The sequence below is a fragment of the Carassius gibelio genome, chromosome B22 (assembly GCF_023724105.1).
Source record: "Carassius gibelio isolate Cgi1373 ecotype wild population from Czech Republic chromosome B22, carGib1.2-hapl.c, whole genome shotgun sequence".
Classification (NCBI taxonomy): domain Eukaryota; kingdom Metazoa; phylum Chordata; class Actinopteri; order Cypriniformes; family Cyprinidae; genus Carassius; species Carassius gibelio.
This window is the reverse complement of record NC_068417.1, coordinates 23,977,404-24,003,992: the sequence shown is the minus strand read 5'-3', so window position 1 is coordinate 24,003,992 and position 26,589 is coordinate 23,977,404. Positions and strand designations below refer to the sequence as shown.

The 26,589-nt window shown below is 38.4% G+C and overlaps 2 protein-coding genes across 3 annotated transcripts in view; one reads left to right on the top strand and one right to left on the bottom strand.

The window, feature by feature from the left end:
• Window positions 1-16,587, bottom strand: part of gpc5b (glypican 5b) — a 45,144-nt gene extending 28,557 nt beyond the window's left edge. Inside the window, exons 1-6 of one of the 2 annotated variants that reach the window (XM_052589524.1) lie at window positions 16,192-16,587; window positions 14,371-14,532; window positions 10,300-11,009; window positions 8,028-8,188; window positions 7,803-7,862; window positions 7,344-7,466 (exon numbers count right to left, since the gene is read on the bottom strand). In XM_052589524.1, coding sequence (XP_052445484.1) covers window positions 7,344-7,466; window positions 7,803-7,862; window positions 8,028-8,188; window positions 10,300-11,009; window positions 14,371-14,532; window positions 16,192-16,360 — 1,385 coding nt within the window. In that variant the 5' untranslated portion in view covers window positions 16,361-16,587. The remainder of the gene's footprint in view (window positions 1-7,343; window positions 7,467-7,802; window positions 7,863-8,027; window positions 8,189-10,299; window positions 11,010-14,370; window positions 14,533-16,191) is intronic. The other variant, XM_052589525.1, reaches the window with a different exon arrangement.
• A 1,104-nt stretch (window positions 16,588-17,691) lies between these two features.
• rpp21 (ribonuclease P 21 subunit) lies at window positions 17,692-23,843 on the top strand. Its single transcript, XM_052589327.1, has 5 exons — window positions 17,692-17,859; window positions 17,942-18,042; window positions 18,120-18,202; window positions 20,209-20,343; window positions 23,551-23,843. The coding sequence occupies exons 1-5, from the start codon at window positions 17,803-17,805 to the stop codon at window positions 23,640-23,642; spliced, it is 468 nt and encodes a 155-aa protein (XP_052445287.1). The 5' UTR covers window positions 17,692-17,802; the 3' UTR covers window positions 23,643-23,843.
• The last annotated feature ends 2,746 nt before the right edge of the window (window positions 23,844-26,589 follow it).

The following is a 26,589-nucleotide window of genomic DNA, read 5'->3' as shown; positions in this document are numbered from 1 at the left end:
TTCAGTGAAATCTGAGAGCTTTCTGTCCCTCCATAGACAGTAACAGGATTACCATGTTATGAGTGGTTATGAAAAAAAAAAATGAATGAAATACATTTGTCTGTTCACTCAAAGCGCTTGAGATACAGGGTCTCTTCTGCGGCTTGGTATGCTTTCAACGAATTTTTTTTTTTAAGTCTTGAGCAAGACTGTACGACATTCACATTACATTATTTGACAGATTTTTACATAGAAAGGGCGACAGCACACCGCATTAAAGGAGATTATCATTCATGTTTTCATAACCACTGGCCAAATTAAAAAAAAATTAACTAAAATGAAATCATCTTTGAGAGCAAGGGGGCCCTATTTGCAGCTTGCATATTTTGCGTATAGGGAGGATCAGCTCTGGTCTTATGGGTTTGGAACAACCAGAGGGCTAGTAATTAATGGGTGAACTGTCCCTTTAAGAAATACATGCAACATTAGTTTAAACAAGTAGAAACAGTTTTAGCACTAATAATCTCTAGACGAAAATAGTGCAGACACTGGTCAAGATTGAAACTATCTATAGATACTCCAGTGAGCTTAAGCACAAGTAAGAGCAACTGTTCATTCAAATCGCCTCAGCAAGCGCATCTAACATTAGCATAGCCTACCACGTTTCTCCCACACACAATCCAATCAAATACCAACAAAATCAAGTCCTGTTTTTCCTAAAAAGAGTTCATACATAAAAGAAAGACCACAACAAACAAGTCACCTCATAAAGTACTTTGATTATGACACAGACAAACTGCTTCAAATAAGCTACAAAGAACATCAGACTCTCCAAACAGATGTGTTAGCGAGAACATGGGTCGTACTGTTCAGAGCGGTGGGCTTGTCACTGCACTCACCCCCATTTCTCACAATAATTAGCGGCTCAATAAATCCAAACCAGAAAAAGTCAGAGAAAAATATTTACCCAGCTCAAGACCAAAGAGTTTGGAGTTCCCCTTTGACTAAACGCTGCTTATTTTCCCATAGAAACCACACACACATCCCTCTGTGAGGAGCAAAGCTCCAATTAAATTCATCTGCTATATTGGATTAGCTCATTTGTTTGCTCAGAAGGTTATGAAACTCGGCACCTAATGAGCTAGCAATATCCGTTCTTCATGAGCTATGCATTAGAGGTTTCTTCAATCTTTAGAACAGCTTTTCCACAAGTTATTGCCTTTAGCAATGACACACAGCCTAAACGGATGCCATACGCTAATATTTCAACAGTCCTTTTCTATAGAATACACAACTTTGGTGTAGAACATCTGAGTAAGCTATGCTTCCTGTCTTACGTCAGCATGAATTCAGCAGTGTGCCTTCTCATGTGTGTAATAACCGGGCGTAAGACCTTCTGGTTGCTAGTTTTCCATCCTATTTATTGTCTGTGGTCTATGAAGTTGGGAAGGGCCCATGCTAATGTAGGACAGCTGTATCATATCTAGTCAGCTTTGAACTGCACAAAGCTAACAGCGCCGTTCTGTGTTAAAGCAGCAGCTTGGAATTGAGTAGTTCAATAATAAGTTGTAATACAAGCACTGGATATCGTATATGCAGTTACAGTATCCATTACAGGTTTTCAGGTCAATCAGCCACTAATAATACAGCAAATACTAGCATCATGTGGCACTTGTATGCTATACATCAAAACGTACTTAGACAGCACTAAGGCCAATCTATGAAATAGCGTCTAGGTAGAAAATTCACTAAGTTTACATATGGCCTCACTGGGGAATTTACTAAATAGTTACGCAATCGTATCTCTATGTTTCGATCCGCTTACCAACCGCAGTCCTGTTCAAGCAGGAGCTGAATATACTAAAATTGCACTGTGGTTTTTTGAAGTCATTTTCATTATTATGATAGCAAAACACCTACTTTAGGTTTATTATACCAAACAATGTGTGTATTAGCATTAGCATTACTATCAAGCAGAGGTGTCAATAGATCTACAGTGGACCTAAACTGAACGTGCTACACAGAATGGTCATTTCATATAAAAAAGTACAAAAGTGAGTGAAAATTAGACAAAGTACTATGAAATCCAATTCTTAATTTGTCAAATGTAACCGTTAGCTATGTTTTCTGACTCAAACCAATGCTTAGAAACAAATCCTTTTGGAAAAGCAGCAATTGCCAGAATTGCGTGGTTTTTAATGGTCTAGTTTAACGTTTTTTTTTTACTATATTCAGTCACTTCTTGGCTGGAAAATCCATTTTATGATAGTAGCTGTGTTTCGAACATGGTAAACTATCTTAGATTACCAAGAAACCAACTAACAGCTGTTCATACTATCTTATGGTGGTCAGGATTTTTGAAACTTTGGTTTTTTGAATTAGCAAATGAGAAGTTTGAATCAGTCAGTGACATACTTGGAGTAACCTGCTTAGATTGAATATAAGCAAGTAACCATGTTCCAAAACACAGCCTCAAGCTTAAAGCCAATCGTACAGCTAAACACTAGCTTTACCAGGCTAAACCACCTAAAACCACTATTGGACGTACCATATTCTCTTAAATACCAAAAAAGGTGTTATGATGAGTTTATGGTAAATGAAAACACAATCTAATAGAGCTGAAATTGAGGAAACTGCCAGTCTAAGACCACAGAGGAAAGGAAAACTAAGCAGGTCACAACACTGAGAACGAGGCTGGAGCGTTTCATGACGATTGAGTGAGTGAGTGAGTCAGCAGTGGCCTCACTTGTCCAATCTGTTCACCATTTTATGTGAGTTAAAGTTCAACAGTGGTGTCGGTAATGGATAAAATGAGAGAGAAAAAGAGAGAAGCTAAGAACAACCCAAAATACCAAAAGGACTTTGACCATGGGTGGCAGTCGCCTAAAATGAAAACAAAAACAAACAGTTTCCACAGTAACCTCACACATCCAGTCGCTTGGAGTCTGGCTGACACCAAGTTATAAGTCATGCTAACATTTCCTTGGTTAACTCCACCATCCTACGAAACATCCATTCATCCACTGCACTGTGCAGTGGGAGGTGAACCACAACTCCAGCTAAGCATTTTCTTAAATGATCTTGTTCGCTCAATTTGAAATGTTACATAGCCGTCCAAATGGACCTGAAAATTCCAAGCCAAAAATGCATGTTTTGGACTGAACTCAGTGTGAAAGCTTAGCCATCTTGTGAACATGTTTTCCTCAGTGTGTTTCTTTGACCCCACTGTTCATTATGGCCAAGTGGGAGAATATTTTTAGATGGCTTATATATTAGTTTCATGCAATCATTTGTGGAGATTTTTGCCTCATGGTTGAAACATGGTTGAATGTAATGTTCAAACAATTAACTAAGAATTATTCTTTTTTGTCCAAAAGGGGGCAGTGTTGACTTATTTGAAGAGGTTGTGCTCACAAGAAGATATGCTATACCCAGAATAGCATGCTAATATGCTAATTTCACCATTTCTGCATGGCATAGCATATATACTTGCAAATTATCTGCATACTACATCAAGCCTTGCAGTGTACAACAGAGAACTCAATAATGCACTGCACTTAACTTGGCTTTCCATTTCCTGTGCTACAGATGAACTGTATTATCAGCTGTGATGTCTCTTTCTGATTTTATCAGACTGTTAAATGTTAAGACATAACTAATAAAGTGTACTACTTATCAAAACATTTATTGTTGAGTAATGTGTTCAGCATGCCAGTATTATTGAGTTCACAGAAAGCTAATGCTACTACTATTTTGAATGTTAGCACTGTCATGCTGTTTGCATGTTCTGTCTCATATTTGTAAAACAGAAGGCAGTATTTAGTGTATACAGAGTAGTATGCTAGTATTTAGTTTCAATAGTCTTTGTACCATCAAATGGAGAGTGTGACCATTAGCATAGAGAAAATGAACTAATCTGCTTGCTAATCTGTTTTTGTTGAATTTCTGTATTAGAAAATACATAACTCGTTTTTATAATGTTGAACTCAGTTACTCTGTCTGAAAGATAAAGATTAGTGCTCACTAAAATGGCATGTGGCAAAAATGTAGCATTACCTGAATGTAAAGTTTATATTTTGTATTGGACCTATTTGCCACCAAACGATGACATTTAGGGAACCACTAAATCTTTATCTTTCAGACAAATCAATTCACTTTGACATAATAAAAACTTGTCTCATCTTAATACAGAGATATGACCCCCCCAAAGAAAGAAGAAGATTAGCAAGCTAGTCGGTTTGCTCCATGGTGACAGTGGCTTGTCTCCAGGGCTACCCAATGTTTGGGCCTCCAGTATGGAAGGTGCCAGCATTGCGTTGTTGCCGTAGTGTGGACGGCGATGGAGTAATTTGTCCAGGGGGTGAATGGGGAGTGGGAACTCTAACCTCTGAGCCAAAGCTGAACAGCAAATGAGGCCAGAAAAGGGATATATCTAGAATCACAAAACTTAGTCCGTTCAAGCAAAGCAATTGTGGTTATTTTGTGTTGCAGAAGTCAAAAGACAACAAGTCTAAATTAACATATGCCGATAGCAAAACTGTCTATCAGCAAATGTCTATTTTGAGTGTGCGTTTTTCAGGGAATCTCATTTGTGTCACAATAGAGCTCCAGAACTTTCCGAATGAAGCTTCCGTCCGGATGAGGACTGGAGAAAAGCCATGATAATCCATGGTAACCAACACTCCTCTTGGCCATTTTATGAACTTCATGACCTCACAGAGTAAATAGAGACCTTTCTGGAGCAATATCTGATTTGACTGCCTTCGATTACAATCATTTTGGGTGGGAAAACAGAAACTTTCTCATATCTTCAGTCTTCAGACAAATCTTTATATTATATATTAGTGTTTGGGGGTTGTCATATCTCTGTATTAAGATGAAACGTTAAGATTAAGATGTTTTTATTATGTCGAAGTGAATTGATTTGTCTGAAAGATAAAGATTTAGTGGTTCCCTAAATGTCATCGTTTAGTGGCAAATAGGTCCTATACAAATTATAAACATTACATTTAGGTAATGCTACATTTTTGTCACATGCCATTTTGGTGACCACTAATCTTTATCTTTCAGACAAAGAAACATTATAAAGTTCAACATTATAAAAACGAGTTATGTATTTTCTAATACAGAAATTCAACAAAAACAGATTAGCATTATATTATATATTAGTGTTGTTAGTGTATATATATACACACACACACACACTGAACAAAATTATAAATGCAACAGTTTTTTTGCCCCCATTTTTCATGAGCTGAACTCAAAGATCTAAGTCTTTTTCTACAGTATGTACACAAAAGGCCTATTTCTCTCAAATATTGTTCACAAATCTGTCTAAATCTGTGTTAGTGAGCACTTCTTTGCCAAAAATAATCCATCCACCTCTCAGGTGTAGCATATCAAGATACTGATTAGACAGCATGATTATTGCACAGGTGTGCCTTTGGCTGGCCACAATAAAGAGACCATTCAAAATTCAGTTTTATCACACAGCACAATGCCACAGAGGGAGCATGCAACTGGCTAGGTCACTGAAGGAATGTCCACCAGAGCTCCTGCCCGTGAAATTAATGTTCATTTCTCTACCATAAGCAGACTCCAAAGGCGTTTCAGATAATTTGGCATTACCTCCAACCAGCCTCACAATCGCAGACCCCGTGTAACCACACCAGCCCAGGACCTCCAAATACAGCATCTTCATGTCCAAGATAACCTGAGAACAGCCACCCAGACAGCTGCTGCAACAATTGGTTTCTTCACAAACTGTCAGAAACCATCTCAGGGAAGCTCATCTGCATGCTCGTCGTCCTCATCGGGGTCTCAACCTGACTGCAGTTCGTCATTGAAACCGACTTCAGTGGGCAAATGCTCACATTCGATGGCATCTGGCAATTTGGAGAGGTGTTCTCTTCACGGATGAATCACTGTACAGGGCAGACAGCATGTTTTGCATTGTGTGGGTGAGCGGTTTGCTGATGTCAATGTTGTGGATCGAGTGGCCCATGGTGGTGGTGGGGTTATGGTATGGACAGGCGTATGTTATCCTGAGGCCCGTTGCAGCATGGTAACGCTCGACCCCATGTTGCAAGGATCTGTAAACAATTCGTGGAAGCTGAAAACATCCCAGTTCTTGCATGGCCAGCATACTCACTAGACATGTCACCCATTGAGCATGTTTGAGATTCTCTAAATCGGTGAATACGACAGTGTATTCCAGTTCCTGCCAATATCCAGCTACTTTGCACAGTCATTGAAGAGGAGTGGACCAACATCCACAGGCCACTATCAACAACCTGATCAACTCTATGTGAAGGAGATGTGTTGCACTGCGTGAGGCAAATGGTGGTCACACCAGATACTGATTAATATCTGGTTTTGGGACGCGGTAACACACGGCCCTTGCAAAATATATTGCTTTGGAGATCTATCACTCCTGCCGCTCAGAAAAGTTCATGCAATCATGCTGCTTGTAACTGAAGTTCTGCACTCTGGCGTGGTTAGTGCTCACACAAGCCCAACTGAACCAAGCTCTGGCCCACCTCCTCCAACCGAGCCAGGGCCGGCTAAACAAACCACGCCTGAGCTTGGCACAGAGTGATCACACTAGTCAAACAAACCAGGCTTTGGGGGTCAAACATGCTTGGGCACGGTTACGATTGTCTAGTGTGAGTACACCCTTTTTCCACATCCCCCACACACACACACACACACACACACACACGAGTCTCTACCCGCCCGCATTGTTGGGTCCCGTGATAGTGCTGGTCGGAAGGTGCCTGTTCTAATTTCAAGATCGAGGCTTTTGACTCTGAGCATAACTTGTTTTTCTATAACAAACTATTTTAAAAAATATTTTCTATAAAAACGTTAATGCCCCGCAGTGACAAATAGTTTTCATTTTATATTTAATCTGATTACATTAATGTTTAAGTTGAGATTTACAAGAACTATTTTAACTGATAATATGTAAAAGGAAGACTGCTGTAAAAAAAGCTCATTATTTGATTCAAGTATTTGCAAACCAAATGTTATTGCACATACAGCAGTAATTTTAATAATTGAAAAACGTGCACAATACACTACTTTTGAATTCATTATTGAATTTTGTGCATATCAATGCAATTCATTGCAGAAAAATCATGCAATGAAACGCGATTAAAAATTGTCATCTTTGCCCAGCACTAATAAATTTACATAAGTAATATGAATTGCTGATTTACAACCTAAAACTGCTGTCAAATCAATTAATATTATGTGCTTTTTTATGTATTAAAATAAAATGAGTGCCACGTCATTGACCTATATTAATCCTTGTATTAACATGCAAATTTGAGATCAAGCCCACTTCTGACAAGACATCTTACCTCTCTACCACATCTTCTCCACTCCAGCAGGTGTTTTCATCCATCACGACCTCCCCCTCGCACAGCATCTCCGGCAGGGTGGAGAAGAATGATTTGTACCGCTGGATGTAGCCCATAAACTCCCTGCAGGAAGTTCAGGCTTTCAGGAAATTATCAAAAACCATCAAACCAGGCCTAATTATACAGTACAACCTGTTTTGCCCCATTCATCACCCTTCTCTAATCTAACATGCCCAAACACTGATAGACACAAGCGGCGGATTGACCTCCCGTAGTTGTTTGTGATTATTATAAATGCTGACAGCGTTTTTCCTTGCTCGCACACGTTTATTTGATGTGGGATTCATTCATTAGAACATTCTTAGGCTGACAGTCAAAATCAATTTATGACAAAATAATTAGAGATCATTTTTCTTTTAAAACACTTGGAAACCTGGGGGCTGATTTGCTACTGCTTACTTTGAAATCTTTTTCAGGCTTCTGGGTTTGTCGTTTTTGGAAGGTTTCAGAGGCAGAGACCTGGGGTCATCGACAAGTGCAGATTTGAGAGGAAAGAAAACAGAAGAAAGAAAGCAGGGAAGTTACTATATACAATCTGAAACATCAGATTAATAAGGGTTTTTTAATTTCTTAAAGGGTCAAAATATGTTTGACAATTATATGCAGTGGATGTCATTTTCTCACCTTCTTTTTAGTGTTACGTGCTCATGTGCTGTAGGACTTGAGGACATGACTGAGGTTTGGAGTTCAGTGGTTGGGTTTACTGAAGGGGTCAAACTTCTTGAGGTGGGACTGACTGGAGTGGACGAAACCGGTTCGGTCAAGGAACCACAAACTTTACCCACCTGAAAGAGATATGTAGAATGATTATGTGTTTTAAAAAGTATGTAAGAGAGGAAAAAAAAGGTGAACGGCACAATTTAGGCCTTTGTGAATTCAAAGAGATTACTCCATCTAGTGGCCACTAATAAATGGCACAATCTCAGTCTATTAATATTTACAAAATTATTGATTTCTAGTTGGAACAAAACTGCACAATAAATTCAAACTTTTTGGATACTGAATCATTATACATGAACATTTTTGTATACATAAAATGTGTATTTCATTTTATTTAGCCTCTCATCAATCATTGCCCGTTTTGACGTAGTTGGCATATATTAGCTATATTCCAGAAATTAGAAAACGGAATAAGGACTTAAACAATTATAATTGTGAGCATGTGTAAATGTGTTTGTATTTGTATATCTTCTACAAAACTTTATTTATCTAAGGATTAGCCGAACTCTCATTCCCCTGCTCTGGCCCCTCGCTAGCTGCATTGCATTTTGGGAAGGGGCCGGCCGGTTCAGGGGAGCCGTCTTTGTCCAGAGGTGAATTTGCATGCAGGACATCAGGCTGATTGGGACCAGACAACACCCAAACAACTCAAGCAGCACCAAGATAGCGCCAGACCACATGCAGCGTGAGGGACTGGAGAGGCCGCATAGTCCTCCATGTCAGTGTCAGTGCTGGGAGGCACATATAGACATCATATAAACAATGAAGATAGCACAAGTTATTCCTCAGAATCTTATTGTTTTTACAAATTAGCAAACATAATAACAACTCTGATTTTATTTGTAGTGTACAGACCTCAAATGCTAATATGTTTGTGCAAATGCTTCTTGGTATGAATTATATCCTGAACACTGAATAAGGAGCACTTTTGTGATATTAGCATAAACAATAGGGTCTGTGGTCAAAATAAATAAAATGTATTTTTGGTAATTCATCCATAACTTGGCAGAAGCTAACCAAGCTAAATGCTAATTTGGGTTCTTATCCTCAAAAACCGTGAACAGATCTATGAAAGGCAGGTAAATAAAAACAGGCGATGATACACATGGGTTGTGCAACTTCTAAAAATAGCATAAAACAAATCCAAGTTTATTTTTTTTTAACTTTGCTTCTATGTTGCCACTTGATGTCCAGTGTAAGTTCTTTGTCCCAAAGCGGCAGAATCATAACTTCATTGATCAGTCTACAGGTCAATTCCATTAGGGTTGTATCTAAAAACTTTATTAGCGCACTTAAGCCTGGGTCCAGACCAGGTAACGTGAGCCTGAAGTCATTCCAGCCTGGCATTAGTGAGTGAGCAACATTTGATCCGGTGATGCAGTGTTTAAGAGGGGTCAAACTCTCACAAGCAGCCTTCATTGTAGAGCAGTAAGCTTGGGTTGGAGTTTATGGGGGCTGTGGTTGGTGGCTTACTGTAAGTAATAATATCTCCCATTCTGACTGGCAAGTCTATGCTCTTTGAGAGAGATTTGTGGGAATGGGTCTCAAACTTGACCTACCAATATAGAGCTGTCATCACCAGGACATGATGGGTGCAAAGCCGAGCTGTCACAAAACCACTGACCCCTGTGGCCCCTTTAGCCATGATTCCAGTAAAAGAATCAAGTGAGAGAGACCGACAGACAGTCGTCCTATGTCGTGCACACAGACTGTGGCGTTGATGGTATGAATAGCCTCAGGGTGGGCGGCTGGGTATTCACTTACAGACAGCCATAGTCACACTGTCATGACCAACACATTTTTTTTTTACAGTACGTGTCATATTACCACATAATCACGCTCCTAATCATTGAGCTAATAATAAACCCCTTGCAGATGTAATAATTCCAAGGCTTCACAACATCATTGAGAATAGCCCAAGTATTTTTAGGAAAAATCTCATTTATAAGAATCATCAGTTTAAGATTTACAGTAAGTACATGCAAGAAAAGCAGTTGAGCAAAACTGCAGCCTTGCAACTGCTCAGCCTGAATGGGCCAGACATTTGATATGCACCAATCACTGAACATGCTGCTGCAAGTGCATGCACGCTAGACCTGATTAGTCCAGCATATGGTGCACCTCCTTTGTGGGAAAAAAATAAACGTATTCTATGAATCAGAGAAGCGTGACTCACCACGGCGCTGAGATGTGGTCCATGGAGTTGTGCAGTAAGGATGGCATCATTAATTCTTTCCCGGATGCGTAGAAGTGCCAGTTCCACTTCGTATCCCCCTGATAGTGCCCCGCTCAGCCCCTCCAGCAATGCTACATATCGTCTCCATGGCCCATCCAACTCGGCTAGGCCTGCCAGGCAACCCCGCATCACATTGAGACACAGGCCTCCGCAAGGCCGGATCAGGGTCAATCCACGGCAGTGCGGACAGAACAGCATCCGCACCAGTGCACGTCCACATTGGCGCGCCATTCCTACTGATTCGGTGGCATTGAGAACCTCAGAACCCATCGCCAGTGCCCGACTGAGGGCATGACCAGCCACTAGTGCCCTGGACAGTCCCTGAGCAAGTTCTTGCGGGTGAGGGCCAAAGGGGTTGACGTCATGTCGAGTGGCACGTAGGCACTCACTTCCTTCGGAGGACCAGATAGAAACATTTGAACCCAAGCCAGGATTGACCAAGTGCTGGTACACCAATGGGAAGAGTTTGTCGTAGAAACTGTGGACTGAGTGTTCTACAGAGGTGTTGGCATCACCACGGAGGTAGAGTTCAAGGTCAGAGAAGAGGGTAGACACCAAGGGTTTAGCATCTTGAGAGATCGTCCCGTAGGTGCTGTCAAAGAGCGAGTAGGTATGATTTAGATTGAAGGAGAGCAGGGAATGGAAGGTATCTGCAGGAAGAGGAAGTAAAAGAAAGATTCTGGACTGAACAAGCACTTAAAATGATGTCCCTAAACAGCATTGCCAACCTACATACATAAACATTCGTAACATCAGAGGACTTATTTTGTTTGACATTCATGAGAGGGTCAAACATACTGGTCCGTCATGGCTGCCTTGTCTAGCATTGCTTACAACTTTTTCAATCTTACAATCTCTCTTTCCATTGGACTAATGGGAGCTGACAACACTTAATCCATTGATCTTTTGGGCTGGTGCTATTGAGCTGAAGGTTAGTTTGGAGATATGTGACACATGCGACTAGCTTATTACCAATTTTAGTAGTCAGAGCGACATCTTATACTACACTATGCCTCCGGGTTGCAAATGGAAGTTGAGGATCATAAACAATTGCACCGTATGCATTATTTACAATGGCATATTAACTTTTGTGTGACATGTGACAGATGGGTGCTTAAGTTGACAGCTGGTAGAACCCTTCAAAGTGTAGTTTGCTTTAATGTCATCTCATTCATAACGACCAAAGCATTCCAGCTCCATCTTGTTTCTCTGTGAATGACTGGCATGCAAACAGCAAGCCGAAAGTTATGATTACTTTTTATTGATGGGGGGACAAAAGAACACCTGTTTAGCGCACAGTACTAATAGACACCCATAAGAATCTTTCTATAACAAGCCTTTGAGGTTTTGCAAGTAAAATGGCAGAGATTCCGAAATGTTGCGTCAGTGTTCTTGCTACTCGCTTTCACATTTCTCTATGGCTCTCCAGGCATACTGTAATTCCAACAATATGCGAATAACCTTTTCAGGTCAGGAGCTATATCTTGATCCCTTCACCCTTCAGTCGTAATGGGTGGCTTGTATGATTGATTAGCAAGAGTTTCAGGTGGGTGGTACTGGAAACATGTTTAAGCACTTTGAACCTACAGTACAGTAAATCTATATTTAAAAATGGTTCAAATCAAATACTTGTAGCAGTAGATGCCTAATCATTCAGACTCGGTAGTATCTTGGCAACTACATCCAAACACCTCAGTATCAGGTGAGATGGCAGGGGATTATGCCTAGATCATTTAATGGGGTACTTCTTATATGATTATGGGCCTTAAAGGCATGTGAGGGGAGGTAAAGCAGATCGCAGGGGTCATCAAGGTTGCCCGGGATCCACCACAACTGACCTCTCACCTCTAAGAGAGCAGGATGTTCCAAGAAAATAGACAGAAGGGTCAACTTGGATGACCATATTCCTGATCACTCTATTAAAGGGATCATATGATGTGATTTAATTTTGTCATTTTTCTTTGGAGTGACATAAGCTCTTGATGCATAAAGAAGATCGGTAAAATATCTGTAAGATATTCTTTATAAAAGTGAAGACTTGTCCACGCCCTCTTAAAACGCCTCGTTTAGACACACCACCACGTCTACGTCACAAAGTGGGAAGATTTGCATAACACCACCCAAATGTTGACGCAAAGAGAGAAGGCATTACGTTTATTCGCAATTATTTACGCAATGCGTAAAAAGACAGTATATGTTTTTATAATCTGTAATTATGTCCCCACTTGGTGCAACAAATGCCTTTTCTGGTCGTCCTGGGAGACGGCATCACAGTATGTTAAGGGGCGTAACATTTCCGTCACACGCTTGAGGTATTCAGCCAATCACAACACACTGGATAGCAGCTGGCCAATCAGAGCACACCTTGCTTTTCATAACGATTAGCTTTGTAAAAATCTGTGTTTCAGAAAAGTGGGACATAGAGGAGCAACAATAATGTACAGTATGTGGAAAATAATGTTTTTTTTAATTTATTTTTTTACCTTATACCACATAAACACATTTAATTTCATCAAATACACAACATAATGTTCTTTTTAGTAACGTCATATGAACTCTTTAACTTTTTGATGTGGGTCTTACTTTAAAAAAGATCAGTGTCAGAATAACTCCAATCACTACGTGGTCCAGGACTGAATTTAGATCAAGAGAAGACAGTACACTTTAGTATTTTATAGGCTAGTATTTTTAGTACCTTTTTAGGTTGGAGAGGATAGCTGTGCTTTGTTGGACAGATGGTATGTAATTTGCTTTACAGTGAAACTACTTTTTAAAGAAACACAGAGGACTTTTTAAAGGAAAAGATACACCCCCAAATTTTCTCACTCACAAATAAATCTTTAACAGATCACCCTGGCTGCATTTAGGCAGGTTTGACATGAGCAATATCAAACAGCTTTGATTCTCACATGTCTCTTCATTGGCGTAGTTTTTAGGACCTTGACAGTCCTTGTCCCCATTAACAAAAAGAGATTCTGCAAGTGATTTACTTTTGACTTCCATAGAAGAAAGAAAATCATACCTGTAAGTAAGAACAGAAGTTTTGGGTGAACTAACTCTTAAACAGACACATTCCCAAGAGAGTCCACAAGGTTCATACTTAAATTATAACTTTACCCTTAAACACACAGGCATATAGACAAAAAGCGGTCTACATTAAACATCCTCTTTCACGTGGGAATGAAAAACACTTTACAGACCTTCTTTCTTATAAACAGGACACCAGCTACAACCATGCGAAAAGTGGCAGAAAAGGACAACTGATCTTTTCAAAAGCTCTCATTATAGAGCAATACATTGAAGTGCACTGAGACGGATCTCCGCGGATACGCCAAGAATTTCAACATTTTTCTTTTCGTTTGCTTTAAACTCGTTAAATATTCACTCGGCTGGCAGCAAAGACAGAGGGGACGGCGACAGTGCCCTTTTCCTGTGAACCTGAAAGGGTTTTTGTTCAAGTTTGGGCGGACAAATTGGATGAACTTAAATATTTGGTTGGGCGAGGACTTAGCGTGGTAAATTTGAACTCTTTTACGTCTCCTGTTAAACATACAGTAAAAATGCTCTGGAGTAGATAATGACATGCATGGAGTCAGTCTAAGTGTGTGTGTGTGAGAAACATCTTTCTGATTGCTTCTTTTTGTACGTTTTATTCAAACACTGATTCTGAAAAGCCTTGTCCTAATCCTAAAGCGCCAATCAACCTCTAAGAAGCACATGTACTGCTTCACAGGAGACCTCAGGCAGATAAAGGATGATTCTGTGAGTGTGAAAAACAGCGGACAAAAAGCAAATCTCCAAGTAACCCTTGTAAAGTCATGGTGTATAGCTCATAACACCACCCTGGCGTCTCCCATACATTCGTACAAAGCCACATCATGTAGTGAACGTGTGAACCACCTGCTGTGGCAGGGACTTGATCCTACGACCTCTTCCTCCCGCTGCAAATACAAACAGCACATGGTCTAGTATTTATTTGACCGATACACTCCACTCGATATCGATACGTACCCTGGAAGGAAGAGGCATGGCCCAGGATGAGATATTTGAGTTCGAAGCTATAGGAGAGAATATTCTGGAGTGTGTCTCTCTGGGCAGCGGTGTAGTAGCTCTCCTCCATCTTGCGGGTGCAGCACGTGGGACCCTGGTGTTTGCAGATAAGAAGATCTGCATCTATGTAGGATTAATCATAGGAGGTGATTCAATTCTAGGGGAAAAGTTCTGATGTTTTTTTTTTTTTGGTATATTACCTTTTTGCTGTTTAACGGCCGAAACCATTTCAACAAGTTGTTGTGATCATGGTCGTAGTTATTCATCAAGCGGATTTGGTGTGGATTTTGGATATTATGTGTGGCATGCAGACATAAATCCCAAAATATGATGTGAAAATATTTTAAGCGTTATTTATTTAAGTTACAAAGAGAAAGCACGATCTACAATTTCCCTTAAGTTGCAAAGAGAAGAATCTAGATAATGGAAAATGTGACCTTTCGACACTTAAAAATTCTGAACAAAACAATTAAAGTGACTCAACAAAAACTTTACAGCTACTATATCAGTTTCTTTAAAACTACAATAACATTTCCAAACATTTTGTCTTTAAAACATTCATATGGGTCCAAAATAGCACACACAGAGTGTGGCTGTATGGGAAGAAGGTGCATGTAAAAGAGCAGAGCACATGTGATAAAGACAGACGATATCTGCTCTGTCAGTCACCCTGCCCTATCCTATGTGACCAATTTTACACCGACGGCACCCCATAAGCCATGCATTAGAACAGCTGACTGTGATCCCCAGCATTCTGCTGACCTCTCTCACCTTTCAATACACATGGAGCAATGCCTTGAAACATGCGCGCTAAGAATAAAAGTTAGTTTTGTAGCACTCATTACAAACTTCTCTAATGTTATCCTTTCCATGAACAAGAACTCGAGACAAACCGAATATGCCCAGCTTACAATTTCATTGCAACTCCCAGACATTTTTGAGATGACTTCTATTCAGGAATGCATTTTTTGATTCAACATGAAATGTGGAACATGGAAACCATTTGACAGCCTATCCTACAGTCGGGTTAATTTTGTCAACACCACTGAAATTTCTGATTTATGCTCTGTCATCAAAATGACTTATTGGTTAGATGACTTTTTTGGACACACAAGCTGATATAGTACAACAAATACCTGATGTAGGCCAATATGTAAACATTTAACAGTAATACTAATAAATTTATTTTTGGGATCATGTCTAACTTCTTTTGTCATGTAAACTATTTGAAACAATACATTTCTAATTCTTGTATAAATATTAAGGGCCATATATGACCTAAGAAATCATTTGCCTCATGACAGGACTATTTAAGTGCAAAAAAAGTGATTAAAAAGGTCAGTCACAAAAGCTAAATACAAAAGAAGTCACATTTTGCTGAAAATGTCACATGCACTTTTTATAAACGTGGCTTGTCTCGCGTGTATGAAATGTTAGACATTAACATAGGCAACATTTAATAGAATTATATTCTTAATTACAATGTAAGGTTTTGTTGTTTAGTATATTCATTTCGGCTATTGTTAACTGCGTTTTCGTAATAGTTACATCTTAAATTCAGCTGCACTTAAACTTTAGGACAACTTAAAGCACACATCGTGACAACATGCTACAGTGTGTTTAGTTTGCTTGAATTTTCTTCTCAGGTAAAAAAAATGCAGAGTGAAACAATAACCTCTGAACAAGAAGACCGTTTGAAATAGTGTGTAGAATATGAATATGAATCTGTAGCTATATTAGACACTGCTTCTCACAGTATCCCTCGAGTGTTTATAAACGAACCTGTCGCCGCGGTCTCCGGAACCCATCTTAATGAACCGACTTGGCGCAGCTGGAAAGCGGTTTTCACCTCATGACAGCTCTGCGCGCTGGAGCAGTCGACTCTCCACATCAACACACTGGAGAGCAGGATCCACAAGCAACATACACGCGGTGCTGTCCAGCGGAGCATGGCACCATCTCAGTCCACAGAAAGCCCTCTGAGCCAGTGTATGAGAAAGAGAAAGGCCCCCAAGACGAGTCAAAAGTATGATCCGGAAGAGATGCGCGTTTATAGCCGCTTAATGAAGTATCCAGAGAGAAAGTTTTCCAGGCGCACAGGGGCTTCACATGCTGGGTGATTTGACAGACTGGACTGGAGACATGTGAGGAAGGGCCCTGTGTGTGTGTGTGTGTGTGTGTGTGTGTGTGTGTGTGTGTGTGTGTGTGTGCGCGCGCCCAGTGTGCCCACTTCTGACTACCAGTTTTGTGCCCAACACCCCTCGGACCCCCTTCCCTTTAGAGATTGATAGATAGACAGTGTAACAATATAAAATCTTAAAATAGATATTCAAATCATTATTATTATTTTATTTACAGGGACGGTTTTGACAGGAAGAAACAATTTAAGTGTATTTAAAGGAACAATGTTATCTATCTATCTATCTATCTATCTATCTATCTTTATATATAAACACACACAAGGGGTAGAAGGGGTAGTAGAAATATTATTTTTTCTTCATTTCAAAATGATAAAAAAGTCAAAGTTTTAATAGTTTTAGATAATATTCAATTCGTTTTGAAAACTTGAAATAAATAACTAAATAGTATTAATACTAATTCATCAAAGTAATTTTGTATATTTTAAAGTAACTAAAATAAAAATAAATCTATTGTAACGTTTACCGTACATAAATAGTGGTTGAAAATGTTTTTTATTTTAGACAATATAAGACTTTTTTTTTTAAAATGGGTTTTATTTTTAGACACTTTTTTAAAAACTCCTAATTTCAGAAGCAATATCCACTTAATATTTTTTCCTACACACAATGTTTGACAATGTTTATATAAATAATTAAAAAGGGCTGTCTGAAAATGGATGAAATTATAGGTTTTAAATAACCACTCTATTTTGTCTACTGAATATTAAATGTTCTCCTAACAACACATGCATATCAATATAGTATAATTTCCACACACACACACACACACACACACACACACACACATAAACATGTATAATTATAGGCTGTATTTTAAAAGTTAAAGTGTTTTTTAAATGCTTTCATGTTTTATATATATAGCTATCACACACACACACACACACGTCATGCTGATATTTCTAATATAAAGCACTAATTAGGCTATGCATGTGCCATTCCACAAACGCAACTGAATTAATCGTTTCATATTCATGCCGCTGTGAGGCGCAGTATGGTATTTTCCATAGACTGTATAAAAACAATCTGAAGATGACATTACAACGCTATTCCACGCGATGGCAATATATAGCAAAATAGTGATTTTACCCAGAAGCAGAAGAAAAAAATAAAAAGCATGCTGCTGTCATGCAGTGCGCAGTAGAAGTTCACACTTGAGAGTTTCAAAGACAGACAAACACGTCCCTTGTGAACCATGGCCGGGAATATAAAAGATAAAGAAGCATATCAACGTCAGAACTTCCTCTATCAGGTGAGAGAGTTTGTGTGTCGGCTGTGTGTTTATTTCAATATCTCCAAACCTTCTCGTGATGTTTTCTGATGATGGATCCCAGGCTGCTCACTGCGCTTTGGCTCAAAATCCAGAGAACACTGAACTGGCGAGATTTTACTGCCTCACTCAGAAGAGCATCTCCAAACGACTGGTGCTCAGACAGTGAGTAGTGTGTGTCTCCTTATTAATCTGCATATCAAATAAATAAACATCAATGACGGAGCTTCATTTCCTTGCAGAGATCCATCACTAAAGAGAACCATTTGCAAAAAATGCTGCACTTTACTAATACCAGGTGTCACATCAACTGTACGACAAAAAAGTAAGTCTATCTATCTATCTATCTAAACATCTATCTATCTATCTATCTATCTATCTATCTATCTATCTATCCAGGGTTCGAAATGACTTAGGACTCTTGGGGGGGTCCCCTAAAATGTAATTATTAAAGGTTCTGAAGACTACTACACGATATACTGTAGGCAAAATTATATGGACCAGTGTCGAAGGTGGGATAATGCTCTTGGGATGTTTTCCCTTGCCCCGTTGCAAATATACTTACATTGCCACCAACCCCTGCCATCCTACCGCAATAGGCATATAGAGTAAAATGAAATTCTGAAAAACTAGGACTTCCTCTTCTTCCTGAAAACAATTTCACCTGATGATTTGAGTAGCTCTTTTTTTTAAAGTTCTATGATGATTGGGGTAATTTTGTAGGCTAGGCCTAGTGCCTCTGCATAGAAAATAATAAACAAAGTACAAGCATATATACATGCAATAGAACAAAAATACATGTGAAATAAAGCAGTGCTTTTGGTTCCTCAGGTAAATTAACTGTATTAAGTTACAGACATTGAATAATCAAATGTAAAATAACACTGCCTTCACTGTATTAATACATTAATACAGTTTACCTTTAGCTACAAAAATGTTTTTTCTCTTTCTATTTTGTTTTTTGATTAAATTTGGTGACACAAACAGCTGCAGGTATATTGGGTTGCTGTCCCTTTAAGACGAATGCATGTATATCTAATACAGGTAATGACACGCACCTGTTTTATTTCTCTGACTGCGTTTACAGGGAAACTCGTAGAAACAGACACTGACTTATTTTTTCGTGCACATAGTTATTATTATTTTTTTTCGTTCAAACGGCGATAAGAAATACAAGGGAATTCGGTATTCACGAACTTCACGTGCTGTCTGCGATTGCGTGGCTCTGTGCGCTGACAGACCAGTCTACATTTGGATGTCTAACATAAATATATAACCTACTGATACAGCAAAGACAACGTCGGCAGTTTTGACGGCAAAATAGGCTACAGCATATTTCGTTCTGTATTGACAGGGAGTTTTTTTAAGCAGAATTTGATGAGAATTTTATGCAGATGCATATACCATAGAGAGTAAAAGAAACACTAGGCGGGAGGCTCCGAAAAGCGCGCTGTTTTTGTATCCCTGATATATACAATTTCCCCCAACAGCCATGTTATCACAATAAGCACAATTTACCATTGAAAAAAAGTTGGTGATGATCTTTTTTTCCCCCTCTTTTTCTCTCCATGTGCAGGATTCCAAATTAAGAAAAATAATATTAGCTTCTTTACCAATTAAGCTCTCACGTACATTCATGCTCAAATTACATTCACTTTAATCAACTCACAGACTTTAATCAAGTCCTGGTTATCTTTAGTAATCACTGACTGGACAAGTTGGTTGTTAAGCTAAGTTAGCTGAATAACTAGTCTTGGCTTCATACACACAAGTTACGTTTACGTCTAGCAAGAAACGTTGACAAACGTACTCTTCTAATCATTACACTGGGTATCTAGTTAATGCAACTTTTGATATAGGAACTCGAACTCATAATATTTTACTATAAGCAATTATGGAGATATAAACACAATCGAAGGACTTACAGGATTTTCACTCAGGATTTCACTCTTTGTGACATCTCGTTTGGCCGTGTGTTCATCTAGTACGTGTAAGCGGGAGCATCACAACAATCTGTCACGTTGTAAAGAAAGAATTCACTCGGCTAATAGCTGCCCTGATTGCTGCCTCGCGCTAGGAAATAAATTAATTTCTGTTATAAATACAAAACGTCACTAAAACATATAATTTTAACAATAATTTTTAATGTTAAAATATATTTGTTGGGACCCCCCAAAATGAATTCTTATGGGGGGTCCCTAATGACTTATGGAGGGTCCGGGACCCCCCCAGACCCCCCTCATTTCGAACCCTGTATCTATCTATCTATCTATCTATCTATTTAATGTTATCTACCTAAAATTAACAATATATTAAATCTTTATATTGAAGGAGGACCGATGCGACAGTGTAAGACTGTTGTGCGATGTTTAAGTTGTGGCCTGACCAAACAGTTTCCAAACAACCCAAAACATAAACTGTGGGTGGATCAACCGGAGGCTCAACTGGAAAACCAGACCTCACATGGTAAAGATAATCAATGACTGTCTTTAAACAGTTTTCGTTAATTGATTTTTCTTTAAGAAGGTCAAACATACCTGGAGGAAGGTATACTACATCAGCATCTCGATGGCAGATGCTCGGCTGGCTTGGTCATAACTGATGGGGGTATGATCCCTGTATGCTGCTATCTTTTCTTCATGGATGGCCGCTAACGTTTTTTTCAGCCAATCACCTGAGCTGTTTGTGACATGTGACTGTTACACTACAGTAGAGGTCCTTGCAGCGGATGGGAAAATTAAATTCCAACGTCTATTTTAAGCATTTATACATCCTCAAATATGTTGAGTTTATTTTTGTGCATCCCATTTTATTTCCCGATTTCCAAGCGTTCTTTTTTTATCAGTGAAAGCTAAGTAAACAGGCTAATCTGCTAGTGAAATGCTAATATCAAATAACAGAATAATAGTTAAACGAATGCAAAGCTAGCCTGATCGAACCATTTATCTCGTGACTTAAAGGGGGGGTGAAATGCTCGTTTTCACTCAATATCCTGTTAATCTTGAGTACATATAGAGTAGTACTGCATCCTTCATAACTCCAAAAAGTCTTTAGTTTTATTATATTCATAAGAGAAAGATAGTCTGTACCGATTTTTCCCGGAAAAAAACGACCGACTGGAGGCGTGACGTGTGGGCGGAGCTAAAGAATCACGAGCGCCAGTAGGCTTTTGCGTTGAGAGCGTCCAAAACAAACCATGGCTTACAGTCAGATTCAGCCGTTTATTTATGATCCAGAATCAGATCCTGAGGCTGAAACTGAACGAGAGCAGCAGCAGCAACGACTCGCTCCGAGCGGGGCTCGAACCCGGGTCTCTGGCATGGGAGGGGACGCACGAACAAGGAGGCAGAGATATTTTAAGCAGTTTTACTCACCGCCTGTGGTTCCAACACACAATCGTGACCCTTTTTCGTTGGGATTGCATCATCCTTAAGAAATAAACGATACGCAAATCCGTCGTCAAACTGGGCTTTGTTTGTAAAACAAGCATCTTCGAAATGCAGGGAACAAACACAAACACTTGCACAACTCCGTTGATGCTCTGTAAAAATAAACTCCATCCACTGGTCCCTTAATGCTGTTTTTTTTTTTTTGGTAATCTGTGCAGGGTTGTCTTGCCCTGGCAACCAAAAACACACTCCTTTTGTGACATTTCGCGACGCTCTCGCTCTGATCACTGAATGCCTCTGCTCTCAGTGCTCTGCTATATGGGAGCGCGCGCTCTTCCGGCAGACGTGCCCTCAGGACCCATATAAGGAAATTCTGCTCCATCTAACGTCACACAGAGCCATACTCGAAAAAAACTTTCCGAAACTTGTGGCAAACCGGAAGGAGTATTTTGGGAACAAAAATACTCCTTCAAACGTACAACTTAATTTTTGAAACTTTGTCCATGTTTAGCATGGGAATCCAACTCTTTAACAGTGTAAAAAACTCAGTATGCATGAAATAGCATTTCACCCCCCCTTTAACTGAAAAAACAAAAACAACAACAACAATTCATAGCTTTTAGTCACGTGACCAACTCGAAGACTTGGAGAGTTAAACATCCGTAGAGCTGCAGAACAAGCCTGTCAGTCGTCCATCTGTTTCACAGCCGCAAATATTTCTATCACCTCTCAAACGAATAAAACAAGGTATGTGAACAAAATGCAAGTTTTGGCCATTCGCAACCCATATTAAGGAGCCATTAAACAGTGCGACAAAAATTTTGAAGTGCCTTAATATATTTAAAACAGTAATATTAAAAGATCAAATTCAGTAATCATCATATTAATGATGCGTAGTTTACATAGACAAGCAGATGAGGTCAGAATATGAACGCAATCCGCTTAATGGTTCATTGTTTTCCTTCTAAAGGTTTTCTATGGGAAACCATTTAACGGGAAAGTTTGCACACTGTGTTTATATTCTGGGTTCATCTGGTTGCCTGTACAAAATATACATAATAATCAACGAGGTGTTTACTGAAATTCGCATTTTAATGTCTGTGTTTTACTGCATTACTACTTAATAATCAATTGAATGGAAATGGAAACTTTTTTCCACTTCAAGCACTGGATTTGATGTCACATGAAAACTATCAATTGTTCCTGTTTGTCAGTAAAAGCTAAGATAGCAGGTTAGTCGGCTATATGCTAATCTCACAGATTAATCTGTTACTGGTATGTTAGAGTAGCAGGTTAAATGTAACACGAAGTTAAAGGGGCATATGACGATGCTAGAAATAACATTATTTTGTGTTTTTGTTGCAATGCAATGAGTTTACGTGGTTTATAGTTCAAAAAATTCATTATTTTCCACACTGTACATTATTGTTGCTCCTCTATGCCCCGCCTTCTGAAACAAGTTTATTTTTATGAAGCACATCGATCTGAAAAGTGAGGTGTATTCTGATTGGATAGTATACCAGTGCATTATGATTGGCCGATTAGCTCAAGCATGTGATGGAAAATGTCACGCCCCTAATACCATATTAGGAAAAACTGCGTCTCCATGAAAGGATGGCGGCAGCAACAATACTACAGTGAGAATAAAAGTTATGCCTTCTTTCTTTGTGTAAACATTTGGGCGGCGTTATGCTTTCGAGTCTTAACTTTTATAAAGAATATCTCTTTGGGTTTGAAACATTAATTTTTGCAGCTTTATGAAATCTTTTTTGCACAAACAGCTTGTAACACTCCAAAGAAAAGGAAAACTTGAAATCGCATCATATAACCCCTTTTAGACAACATGCATTATTATGCAATTTTGTACAAATGACACAATTCTACTTTAACATTGTATCTAACGTCTAATATTGTAAATACACTAGTGCAGTCAAAAGATTAATCACATCCAAAATAAGTTTTTGTTTACATATGTGTGTACTCTGTATATTTATAAACACACACATACAGTATATATATTTTTTATATTTACATGTACAATATATACGTTTATATATTTATTCTTATATTGTATATGTAAATATATTTAATATATAAAAATAAAATATTTTTCTTAAATGTATACATGCCTGTGTGTGTGTGTGTGTGTGTGTGTGTGTGTGTGTGTGTGTGTATATATATATATATATATATATATATATATATTTATATTTATTATTATTATTATTTTTTTATAACGATTAATCGTTTGACAGCACCGTATATTTTATTCTACTCTCTACAGATGCTGGTCCTTCATTGAAGTTCAAAACCCAAAGGAAGAATCCTGATATTGGCTCAGTGTCCACGACAGCGAAGACTTCGCCTACAGTTTAAACAATTGTGACTAAACCTTCATGAGTACATACACCACTTGTACATACATTATTAATAACTGGCTAAACAAGTGAACTTTTGGGCGGTATTTTTATTTCATCTTATTTTTTGTTTAATTTTTTTCCCCTGACATTGTGCAATATTGTTTTTCTTCCGCACTGAATAGATGTTTTGAATTGCAATAAAGTGATTCTTCTGTAAGTGGCTGATTTACATTGCTAATGACTTTTATTCTATACTTTTATGCATGCTTTAATATCATTGAACTCCACATGGCATCCTGCAGCAGAAGCGTTTTCTTTTATCACCCAGAGCGTACGGAAGCCTGGTGGGAATTCAGCTGCCTGCATAAAAATTGATTGATCTACTCTTGCTAAATTATCTCTTTATCCAAACCGTCATGTGGATATTTAACTTCGACACGAGGCTTACACTTATTAATGCGCTTCAGAACAATGTTTCGATTTTTTTTTTTTTTTTTTTTTTCCTTCTAAGGCCTAAGTGTTTTTTTTTCTCAATGTCAGTTGATCTCTGACAATCTCTTGATCTCAGGGTCAGGCGTTACATCACGTATTGGGTGTAAAGGTTTTGATATTTGTACTTTTTGAAGTTTTTGATGAGAACAAGAGGCTTATTTTTTTGCGCAGCAATGCGCGTTCATGAATTATTCACATTTGCGTGCACGACCTCTCGGAGTATCGCTCTTCCGATCTTTGATGCGCAACGGATGCTGCATATTCATGATATCCTGCACCCTGGCGATGATTTATAAGTGATATTAAAACATTTACACATGTATGAGTGTAATTCAGTCGCTGCTGATGTTGTTAATTGGATTGGATATGGATCTTGTCGAAACACATTACAACTGCGCGGCCCTGAGGATATGTATCTATGGGTTGTCAATACAGAAAGTAGCACCAAGAGGCTTCGTCAAAGCCAAAGAACCCCTCCCACTTCCTCGAATTAGAGAACAGAATCAATTACCCTGAAGGCCAGAACAAGATGCACGGGAAGACAAGATTTAATTCAATTAGCATCGCATAATGTCAGTGGGAGTACATTAGAAATAAAAATTGTGTGGTTGAGGAACTGTGCAAAATGATGACGTGGACTCGAACTGTATGGAGGAGCATCAGAGGTGAAAAAAAGGTCGAAAAAGAACTAGATCACGTGTCTTCATATTCGTCTTAAAGGAGTCATATGATGCGATTTTAATTTCTCCTTTCTCTTTGGAGTGTTACAAGCTGTTTGTGCCTAAAGAAGATCTGTAAAGTTGCAAAGACTAAAGTCTCAAATCCAAAGAGATATTCTTTATAAAAGTAAAGACTTGTCCACCCCCCCCCTAAAACACCTCGTTCTAACACGCCCCACATGTCTATGTAAGAATGTGGGAAGATTTGCATAACACCTCCCAGGCAAAGAAAGAAGGCGTATCTTTTATTCTCGCTGTTGCCACTACCGCCATGATGTGGAGATGCTGTGTGTTTCATTGTGAAAGCAAAACTATGTTTGGCCTTCCAAAAGAGGATGATATACGCTTAGTCATGCCTAGAGCTGATCCACGCTGGTCGTTGGTTGTATGTTTACGTGGCGTGATACGCAACGCAATGCGTTTATAAAAACAGTATTAGTCATAAGCACAGTAATTATGTCCCCACTGGATGCAACAAATGCCTCATTTGTAATTGGTTATATTGTTTTTGTATTGTGGTGCCGACGTTCTGACCGGCACATGGCATCACAGTAAGGTGAGGGGCGTAACTTTCCATCAAATGCTTGATGTATTCAGCCAATCACAACAAACTGTATAGCTGGCCAATCAGAGCACACCTCGCTTTTCAGACCGATGAGCTTTGTTAAAATCAACACATAGAGGAGCAACAATAATGGACAGTATGCGGAAAATAATGTGTTGTTTTTAAACTGCATAAACATCATTACACCAAATGACACTTTTATCCAAAGCAGCTTGCAAATGAGGACAATGGAAGCAATGACTTCTGAGGCCTCTTTTGCTTTTGTTAATTGTATAATAAATGCAAATAAAACAAATAGAATACAAAAAGATAAGAAAGCTAGTTTTTTTAAGAAGACAAGCAGCAAATGAATAAAGTGCAAGTCTAAAAGGGACATTTTTGTTGTTGTTGTTGTTTGTTTGTTTTTTCTAATTAAGAAAATAAATAAATAGAGAGTGCTAGAGTTAGAGGGTCAAATAAAGATGGAGGAGATGCGTTTTATGCCCATGCTTGAAGATGGCCAAGGACTCGAATTGAGTTTGGCAGGTATTTATATATATATATATATATATATATAAAAACATACAATAAAATGTTGTATCTGATAAAATTCAGATATTGTGTTTATTTTACTAACACACACAAATATAAAATGTGTGTAAATACATTTAAAGAACATACTATATACAATATTTTATATTTATTATTATTAAACATTTTATAACATTTGTAAAAGTATGTTTTGTATTTTTTAAATAATAATTCAAATATTTTAATATAAAAAAAATATATAGAATTCCTGTTCTTATTATTGTGTACATTTTCACCTTAATGTTTAGCTTATGTAATGCACAAAAAATATATAATACAATATTTAAATGTAATGATATAAAATTATATATAAATATGAATTCATAAAAAAATACATGCATACATACATACATACCTTTGAAAATACAAAATGAATTCCCAGTCACACTACTGTTAAGAGAATTTAGGGAGAAGATTCCCTTAACTGTCACAATGGAAAAAAACTGGCTTATTTTATTATGCAAGAAATATCTGATTTAAAATTTTGGGTAGAATTGTGACCTGCATATATTTTTCGCGAGACTAATGGTTTGTAGCAGCTTTGGAATATTAATATAAAATCCAATCGAGGTGCAGCCATGCATGCGCATATCGGTCATTTTGTACAAATGCCTTTG